Here is a 9,429-nt window from a genome sequence, read left to right on the forward strand (position 1 = left end):
TCAGTTGGGGGTCGACTCTCGGCTGGCGCTCTGCTGCTCCCGGACCGGCTCCGGGTCCTTGTCGGAGGCCGAAGGGGCGGCGGGGGGAGCCTGGGCACGCCCCGAGTGCTTGTAGGCGGTGAGCAGCTCGTGCAGGCGCTCCTGGGTGGGCTCCCACTTGGAGAAGCCCGCGTTGTTCTGCAGGAACAGCACCGCTGTGTTGTGTACGGCTTTGTAGTACATCTCCTCCCTGCAAAGGCAGAAAGAAAGTCAGCGCTCAAAGGCCCCTCCGTGTCCCCCGCCCCCCCCGCCCTTCAGCTCACGAGGCAGAGCTGGCTTTCCATGGGGCGGGGGGGGCAGGTAACCTCCTGCCCTCCTGCTTTGCCCTGGATGGTCCCTGCAGGAGCCGCCCTGCGCCTGGCCCGGCCTCAGGATCTTTCAATTCCAGCCCCCGACTTAGAAGGCAGTGCCTGATGGGCAGATGGGCCACTGAGTCCACTCCAGGCGGGCGCAGGGCTGCTCCTGGTACCTGCCTCTGAGAGTCTTCCAGACTCCTGGCCGGTTTTTTGCAGGGAGTTACACAGCCACGGCACCCCACCCCACCTTCTTTGGGGGGGGCTGTCCAGGAACCCTTGTGAAAGGGCTCCAGTGGGAATTGTGGGGGGAGAGAGCAGGGGAAGACCCTGCTCAGAGGCTGTGTCCCCCTCCCTGATGCACAGCCCAGTCTCGGGGGAAGGAGCCCAGGAGAGGCCGAGGCGGCCGTTCCCACGGCTGTGTGGAATTGGGGGGGGGGGAGCCCCTCAAGGCAGCTCCTCTCAGGGAGAGGCTCCCCACCCCTGGGAAGGCTTGGAGGGAAGGAAGAGAACGGAGGGGGGAGCAGTTGGGTCTAGTGGTGAGGGAGCAGGTGGAAACTGGGAGACAGGGAGTTATAGTCCCCGCCTGAGGCACCAAAGCTGGCTGGGGTGACTCTGGGCCAATCACTAGGAGGGGATGAGTTCTAATCCTGCCTTGGGCAGCTTTCTCAGCCTGGGGGACGGGGAGGAAGAGTAGGAAGTGGGGGAGGGGTGGAAGGAGGGCGACTGCCTTGAGTTCTGCAGGCCAAAAGGCCCCCCCTCACTCCTTCCCCCCTCCGGATCCCCCCCCCGCTTACTTCTTGCAGAGGTGCTGGGAGCCGCTGCGGTACTTGTGGTCGAAGGCCGGCAGGACGAGCTGCTGCCGCTTGAAGCGACTCTGCTCCATGCGGGTCAGGGAGGTTGGGGGGGGGTCCCGCCACTCCGGGATGAAGACGATGAAGGAGAGGGGCTCGCTGGACCCCTCCAGCAGTTTCTACGGCACACACACGGGAGAGAGGCGGGTGGGCTGAGCTGCGTCTCCCCCCCCACCCGGCCTCCCCGGGGGAGGGGCCGCAGAGGGGGCGGGGCCAAGGCCTTACCTCGAAGTGGGTCACCATGACGTCCATCAGCTCCTCGCAGAAGGGGGGGTTGGCCTGGAAGGAGCCGCTGATGGGGAAGAAGTCCAGGCAAGGGCTGAGGGGAAGGAGGAGGAGAAGGAGGAGGAGGTGGTAGCCGAGCCCAGCCCGGCCCTTCCCTGGCCTGGCCCAGCAGGCCCTGCCCCCCTCCCCCTCCCCCCCACAGTCTTCCTCCTGCCGGCCGAGCCCCCCTGGGCAGGCCAGCGGGGCGGCAGGCGGGCACTCACCCTCTGGAGCCGAAGTAGCCGTCCGTGTCGAGGAAGGCCGAGCAGTATTGCTTGAAGTAGCAGTTCAAGGGGGAGGCGAAGCACTCAAAGCTCACCCCGAAGTGCTTGTGGAGGGCCTCAAAGACGTGCACCGGGAGCGCCCCCTGCAGGCCGGTGCCCTCGTGGAGCCCAATGCCGAACATCATCTGGGGAGGGAGGACGGACAGAAGCCCTCTGGGAAAAGCAGGGCCGGCTGCAGAGCCTGGCCCTCCTGGGCGAACTCCTCGGCCCCCTCACCCACCCCCCAACTCAGCCCAGCCCAGCCCAGCCCAGCCGGACGGCCGTACCTGGTACCTGCGGAGGACGCACCACACCCTGGGCAGGAAGTGCTCGAAGCTGGCGTCGTCGATGCAGCTGTAGCGATAAAGCAGCCACTGCGAAGGAGAGAGGCGCTCTGCAAGGGCACCCAAGGGGGGGGGACAAGGCTTCCCCCCCTCCACCCTCTCGGGCCGTGCCTCAAAGCCGCCCCCCCGTCCTCCCTCCCTCCCTGCTCCCAAACGCCACGCACCAGCTTGCTGAAGTAGCTGCGGCTGACTTTCACCACCTCGCCCTTGTAGCGCACGCAGACCTGGCTGTTCTCCACGTGCATCTCCATGCTGGGCAGCGCGGGCGACGGGACGGCCAGGCGCAGGGGGTAGCAGTAAACGAGGCGGTCCTGGGCGTCGGGAGGCTCCACCTCGGCTGGGGATGATGGGAAGTTAGTCCCAAGGATCCTGCGCCCCCCTCCCTGACAAAGAGCCTACCCCAACCGGAACGGAGGAGTCCGTCTGCCCCGCCTCGGCCCCCAGCCGTCCCCCCTTGCAGCTACCGGAGATGTTGTGCTCCTTGAGGATGGCCAGGTGCTTCTCGCGGATGCGCTTGACGTACTCCAGGGAGATGTGGTAGATCTTGCTGCAGATGCCCTCCACCGAGTCCTTGGCGGCCGCAGAGACGTGGGGGCCACACTGCTTGCGCAGGTGCTCCAGCCGGTCCTACACGCAGGAGGAAGAAGCCGAGGCCCTCAGGGACTTCCCAGGGCAGAGGTCCTGCTCTGGGGATGCTCCTCTCCTGGGACTGTGTGTGTCTCTCTCTGTGTGTGTGTGTGTGTGTGTGTGTGTGTGTGTGCGAGAAAGCTCACCCAACAAGTGTCAACCGCTGAAGAGGACCCCAGGATCAGTCTATTTTCTAGCCTGTCACCCAGCTGAGCCCAGGGCAGACGGGACTTAAGTAAAACTGGCTCAAGTGTGTCTAAACATTAGCCGGAGACCCGAGAGAGAAAGCTCCGTTCTACGACTGGTAAGGATGCAAGACCCCCTCGGAGAGAGGGACAAGCCATCGTGCGAAGACGTCGCGGAGGTATTCTTTGAAACAGCAGCTTCCGAGATATCCGACAGGCGTCTCATGGTGATTCTTACTGGCCCAGAAGGAGGGGGAGAAATAAGGCACGGCCTATTCTACCCCCTTTGCCCAAAGATTAAGTTCTCTTGGCAGGTATTTCACACCTGGACAATAAATCAGCAGGTTAAGAAGAAGTCTGTGCTTAGAGGTAAAGGTGTTCCCGCAAGTTTTACCCTGCTAGTTGTGACCGGCTTTAGGGGGCGGGGCCATCTCTGCTTGCTAAGCCAAAGAGCCAGAAATGTCCAGAAATGTTTCCGCTATCATGTGGCCAGCATTACACCACGCTGCAGCACACAGCTCGCATTTGCATGCTTTTGAACTGCTAGGATGGCAGGCGCTGGGACAAGTGACAGGCGCTCGTTCCGCCTACGGTTGTCAACGCTGTTAACATCAGATGTTTTGCATTGACAACAGATGGAAACGGAGCCATCTTTTTCCCTTTCACTTTTAGAGTTAGATGATGCTGGGAGGGGGGGAGATATGAACGAGAGTCCAGCTAGACATAACAACACTAAACCTAGCCTGAGAATCAAGGTTACTGAGCCCAGAGCTGATAAGGAATTCGGGGGCTGGAGAGCTGGGAAGAAAGCCTGGCTTCAAGCCAATTGGGGAATGTGATTTATGACTGTTAACTGGAGGAGGGAATTGTGCTTTGATACTAGGTGCTCAGGGGAGGGGAATTCAGTTTTTGGCTTCGATTATGCAGTGCCGATATTGTGCTACTTGAATAAAAGATTCTTTAAGGTAAACAATGCGTCTAAGTTCTTTTAAAGTTTCATCTGTCGGAACCATGACAATAGCACTCGGGTCTCTAACTGCTAAGCTGTAGACCTTTAACGGTCTAACCACTTTGCCTCCGTGCCCCCCTAGGTCCACACACCCAGAGGACCTACGCCAAATACAGCCCGGGACCCCCTGCCCGTAAAAGCAGGGCTCCGAAGCGGCCCAGCCCCCGCCTCAACCTCAACCGCCTCCCTGGGGAAAGAGGCCAACCCACCATGTAGTCCTCCTTGGAGGCCGAGCGATCCCGTCGCAGCCAGCTGAAGGTGTCTTCTACGTTCCACTTCACCACCTTCCGGCTGTCTGGAGAGGCGCTCCTGCACACCGAGAGAAAGACCCGCTTGTCAGGCTCCAAAAACCAAGAAGGACACACGGTGATTCTTCCAGGCAGATCTCTTTGTTGCTCCGTACCTACAGACAGAATCTTGCCAGACTGAAGCAGACGACTACTGACGGGAAGCACGCACTCTGGGAATTATCAGGGAGGAGCCGTCTTCGCCCTCTTTCTCCCACACAGACTATCTGGGCTGAGTCGTCTCTTGCTCCTTTGGAAAGCAGCCCCTCCCTCCTGGGAATCCAGGCCACACTCCATCACACCTGCGGACCCTGGGCCCACACTCTGAAGGTCAAGAAGCCGATTCAACCAACATCTGGAGAGGCTGGTCCTGGTGCCTCTGGCCATTTCTCTGGCAGCTGGCGTCCCCTCCTTCCCTATGCCCACCTCCCTCCCCTCTTGGATTGCCCTCTGGGAAGAACAGGGTTCCACCCATTAAAATAGCGGAGTTTGCCCCTACCTGGATTCAATCAGCCGCTTGGCAGCTTCGGCATATTTGAAAAGCAACCGCTTGGCTTCTTCTCGGAACTTGATTCGGGACAATCTGCGGGGGGAGGCAGAAGAGGGGGAGGGCTGAAGGTTGGGCTCCGGGTGGGGGGCGTCGGGGGCAGCTTTATAAGGAGTCCCTCGCACCCGTTGCCTCTTTCCCGCCATACCTGATGGGAATGTCATTCATGATTTCTCGGAACATGGAGGGAGACACGATGGGCTCGCAGCTGCTGGGCAGCAAAGGGTCTGAGCCCTTGTCCACCACTTTTCGCTCCAGCATCCAGCGGTTGAAGGACTCCCGGGGAGGATCAATTCCTGAGGGAAGAGCCAGAGAGGGACAGCCGGGCTCAGCCGCGAGGCCCCCTTCCCCAAGGCCCACCCGGCAGTCAACGGGAGGGGGAGACGTTACCCTCCCGCTGCTGGCAGAGCTCCCGGTAATGCTGCCGCAGCTTCAGCATCAACTGGGACCGGAGCAGCTCCACATCCGGGTGAGGGGGCAGCACTTCAGACGGGGCCCGCTGCTTGATCACGGCATTGGTCTGAATATCCAGGTCCCAGTAGACTCTGCCGAAGGAAACCCACTTGCAGCAACCATTACGCAGCTGGGGCTTCCAGCAGCTCGCCCCGCCCGCTCTCACGTCACAAGCCCAGAAAAGTGCCAGGGGAAACCAGGCCCGTCTTCTAGTAAACGTCACATAAACTCTGAGCTGCGTTGCTCAGCTTCACGGGTCACGGGCCATGGAAGTTCATGGAAGCTGGCAATATTTGGTTTTTAATTCGGCTTTTATTGGGGTTTATATTTTTGTATTTCTGTATTTTTGTATTTTGTGTATAGTATTTGTTTTTAATATGCTGTGAACCGCCCTGAGTCCTATGGGAGAAGGGCGGTATACAAATTAAATTAACATTAACATTAACTACAGCAAGGATGCCCTCGGTCTGCCCTTCCAGGCCAACCACGGGCTGGGCTGGAACACCGCCTATTCCTTTATGCTGGAGGAGTCTTTATTAAACTTGGGCCTTTTTCTTTCTTTTGTGCTTTTGAGTCATCGTCCCTGGTTCCCGATGACTCCGCAGACAAGTCCCTGCAGTTTTCTTGGCAACGTCTTTCAGAAGCGGCTGCCCTTGGCTGTGAGAGAGGCCCAAGCCGCCACACTGGCGGGACCAGAGCTCACAGCTTCTACCCAGGTGCCTTAACCACTACCCCAGCTGGCTACCAGAGAAAGCACTTCCGCTGAGTTCCATCCATTAGGCCAGAAATGCTGCCCATCAGAGGCCGGGATGCCTCTCTGGGCTGAAGCCTTAAACCAGATTCCAGGATTGCAATTACAATCTCAAAAGCAAGAATGTTTGAACTGAGGGGGAGCGTGCAGAACTGCAAAATTCAAACATTTTTGAGGAAAGAATGAGGTTTGAAACAATAAGCAGACAGAAGGTTTTCGTGACCGCCAGGGATTAGACTCGCTCTCCGCTGCAGGGCCTGCCCTGCCGAAGACCCTAACCCTCCCCTTGGAGCTCCCGAGGGCCCTTCTTGAGGCAATGAAGACGGGCAGTTCACGGGCACTTGGCCCAAAGGCTCGGTGAGCCCCTGTCGGTGGATCTGATTAGGGGTTTTTTTTAATCGTAATTTTATTAAAAATTACAAGTACAACAATAAAAAACTAACACGAACAAAAAAAGGAAAAATAAAGACTTATATAAACTATAAGAAAAAAATAGACTGTGTAGAAAAGAAAAACAGAAAATAGAAAAAGATAGGATAGAATACAATAAAGAAATATAGAAAAATATAAAAATGGTAAAATAGAAAAAGATAGAAAAAATATAGTAAAGATAAATGACTTTCCTCTTCATCCCGAGAAACACAAACCCTTTAGTATTTTAGTAGCATATCACCTTCTCTTAAAATACAATAATCCCTTTGTTGATTCATTTAATTGTTGTTTTTAATTAGAATGGTTTTTAAACCTCAGGCATATATTACATTATTAATCCTGCAAATCGGGGCGTCGAACCTTGGCAATTGCCAGTCCTGCAGACTTCAGAATTCCCCAGTTGGCATAGCTCGGTCTTAAAGTTGCCAAGGTTGGACACACCCGCTGTGCATGTTATTGTTCACCGCTTTTGGTTTAAATCTTCTGCTCAACCCTGCTTAGAGAGGAGATGTTCTATAAATTGCTTAAGTAAAAAATAAATAAGTTCAAAAGATCGCTCACGAGAAAGACGGTAGACTTAGGTCCTCTGCAGACAATGCAAATTTTAAAAGCTAAACTTTTGAAGCCAGACAATTGTTAGAAAGAAAATACCAGACTTTTCCTTTTACAAGAAGCAGGACAGGACGAGAGAGAACGAAAAACCGTCAATTTTTCTAAGGAAAAGTGCCCAGAACTATGTGTATGTTGCTTATTACGAGCTTATCCTTCTCCTCCTGCCCAGAAAGTGGCCGAGATTCACATCCCCAAGTCTGACTCACTCCGTTGGTCGCAAGAGAGCCGCCTGCCTCTCTTCGGGAGAGACGCCCCACACCTTCAACAGTGGCGTCCCGGGAGTGCTGGAAATGTTTGGGGCTGGCTGAGCTGTGGGGTTTGCCGGTACCTCCATCTGAAAGTGAGCAATGCCACGTTACCTTGGGGAGAAACAGCAGAGCTACCAACAGGCTCACAAAAGAGCGAGAACCGGCCCCTCCCTCGGCACGCCCGCCAGCTGCAGAGCGGAGGCCGAGAGACCCGTCCACCGGCTGCTGGGAACGCCTGAACCCTCCAGGGGGAAAAAGGGACAAACCAGAGACCGAGGAGGAGGAGGTTCCCAGGGATGTTGGTAGAGCCCAGAGTCCTCCAGGGCACAAGCAGACTCCAGCCTAGGGCCCTATCTGCTCCCCTGTCTCGACAGCCCACGCCAGCCCTCGGAGGCAGATTAGCAGTTACGAATGCTCACTTTTATTGCAAATGACAGAGGCAGAATTGGGGGGGGGGGAATTGTTCAACAGACTGCGCACAGGGACAAGACCCAGAGACACTCTGAACAAAGGGGGCGCTCCAGCGGCTTCTGCCCTTTGCCACTGTGATGTCATTATGTATACCTATCCGTGGTGTCCTGATCAGCACCACCTCATGCCAGCGCGACAGGACACAATTAATGTTGCCAGTTTCTGGGCAAGATCTGTTTAAACCTGTACGTATTTTAATCCTCTGAAATACGTAATATATTTTACATTTTTTGTCGTTTAGTAGGCCTTATTTTAACTGGGATGCTTTTAGCAGAAATAAACAAAATTAGCGGCATCTAGCAGCTCTGAGTGGGGCTCCCTTCAAAGAGAACTGGAGTGGGTCAAGGCAGGGACTTGACCTTCTGCTTGCTCTTATCTCTGACCGTTGCTTGGCCAGCTTTTCCTGCTCTTCTCTTCTCCCCAGCCTTCAACTCCTCCAGGCTCTGCCCTCCCAAGCCACTGTCCTGGGCCCAAGAGTGTGTGTGTGTGTGTGGCTCCCTACCTTGGGCTTTTTCGCAAGATTGCCGCTGGGCTGACCCTCCTCAGACAGCCTCCGTTTGCATGAGTTGCTTTCGGCAGCGGCCGCTTCACCGGCTCCCCCTTCGGCAGGCCCTGGGGCGGCATTCAGACCCAGAGGGTCCGACTAGGAAGCCCAAAGAGAGAACCGTTAGCACCNGGGAGGCCGTGCCCGGAGCAGCCAAGCCAGCCACTCACGATGACGTCATGCTGCCCCAGCAGCGGCATCTCCCAGAGCGACTGGTTGGTGAAGCGGTTGAAGTAGTACGGGCGGTTCTCTCGCTTACTCCAGCACTTCTCCCAGCCCGCCTGCACCAGCTCATCTGTGGGGGAGGCAACAGCACCCAGGGTCATGGCGGGGTGGAGTGGTGTCTGGTGTTGGAGCCCCCCCCCCCCCACCCGTGTCGGCAGTTTCCCACAGCCGCCTCCGTGGCCAAGGAGTACCTGGCAGATCCTGCACCAGACGGGCGGGTTTGGGGGAGCTCGGCTGGCCCTGGTGGGAGGTGCTGGGAGAGTGACTCATGAGGGCAGCCTCCTCCCTGGAGCTGCCGTGGTTCTCATTGGCCATGTTGCAGCATCGGCACTGGAGAAAGAGAAGGAAACGGCGTCACTGCGACTCCTGCCCACAGCCAAACCTGGGCATCATGCAAGCAAGGCTGGCAGGGCACCGCTTGGCTCCGCCGGGCGGCCTGCTCAAACCTGCCAGGCTGCAGAAGCCTCTGGGGAATCAGCTTTGAATTCCACCCTCGTCCACGCTGGCACGGAGGGGGCCGATCCCCAACAGAGACTCAGCGTTGCCGAGAAGCCCAGGCAGCTTCAGGGCTCTGAACCAACACACCGCACACACGCACACACACGGTGGTGCTTCTCACAAGCTTATTGTAAGACTCCATTAGCGCAGGGAAGGCGTGCCAACCCCTCTTCCGTGTATCTCCCTGCTTAAGCCTGGCTCGCTGCTCCTTCCCGTTCCAGTTGCTAAACCTCGCTCGACTCTGACCGTCTCTGCAGTCGGCTACGGAGGGTGGGGACCCACAGATCCGGGGGGCCTTTGAAGCCCCCGCACTCCAGAGCAACCAGAAGGGGCCCCGGGAGGAGCAGCCAGAGACAGTTGCAGGACTTTCAGGGTGCAGCGATGGGAACTTGGCGTGTTCGGCCTAAAGGGCCCAGCGGGGACCGGAGAGCAGCCCCTCGACCCATGATGGGGGGAGGGTCACGGGGGGGGGGAGGATGGAGC

General features: G+C 57.2%; 1 protein-coding gene across 1 annotated transcript; it reads right to left on the bottom strand.

Moving 5' to 3' along the window:
* PCIF1 (PDX1 C-terminal inhibiting factor 1) lies at positions 1-8,763 on the bottom strand. The gene is made up of 15 exons (XM_015828466.1): positions 8,640-8,763; positions 8,394-8,518; positions 8,182-8,322; positions 7,167-7,294; positions 5,103-5,257; positions 4,861-5,008; positions 4,665-4,748; positions 4,088-4,187; positions 2,522-2,684; positions 2,222-2,394; positions 2,001-2,087; positions 1,675-1,859; positions 1,412-1,505; positions 1,130-1,305; positions 1-229 (listed from the first exon to the last, which is right to left on the bottom strand). Exons 1-15 carry the CDS (start codon positions 8,761-8,763, stop codon positions 1-3), a joined length of 2,112 nt encoding a protein of 703 aa, XP_015683952.1.
* Between the last annotated feature and the right edge of the window lie 666 nt (positions 8,764-9,429).

The sequence above is a fragment of the Protobothrops mucrosquamatus genome, unplaced genomic scaffold (genome assembly GCF_001527695.2).
Source record: "Protobothrops mucrosquamatus isolate PMUCROS unplaced genomic scaffold, P.Mucros_1.0 scaffold4537, whole genome shotgun sequence".
Classification (NCBI taxonomy): domain Eukaryota; kingdom Metazoa; phylum Chordata; class Lepidosauria; order Squamata; family Viperidae; genus Protobothrops; species Protobothrops mucrosquamatus.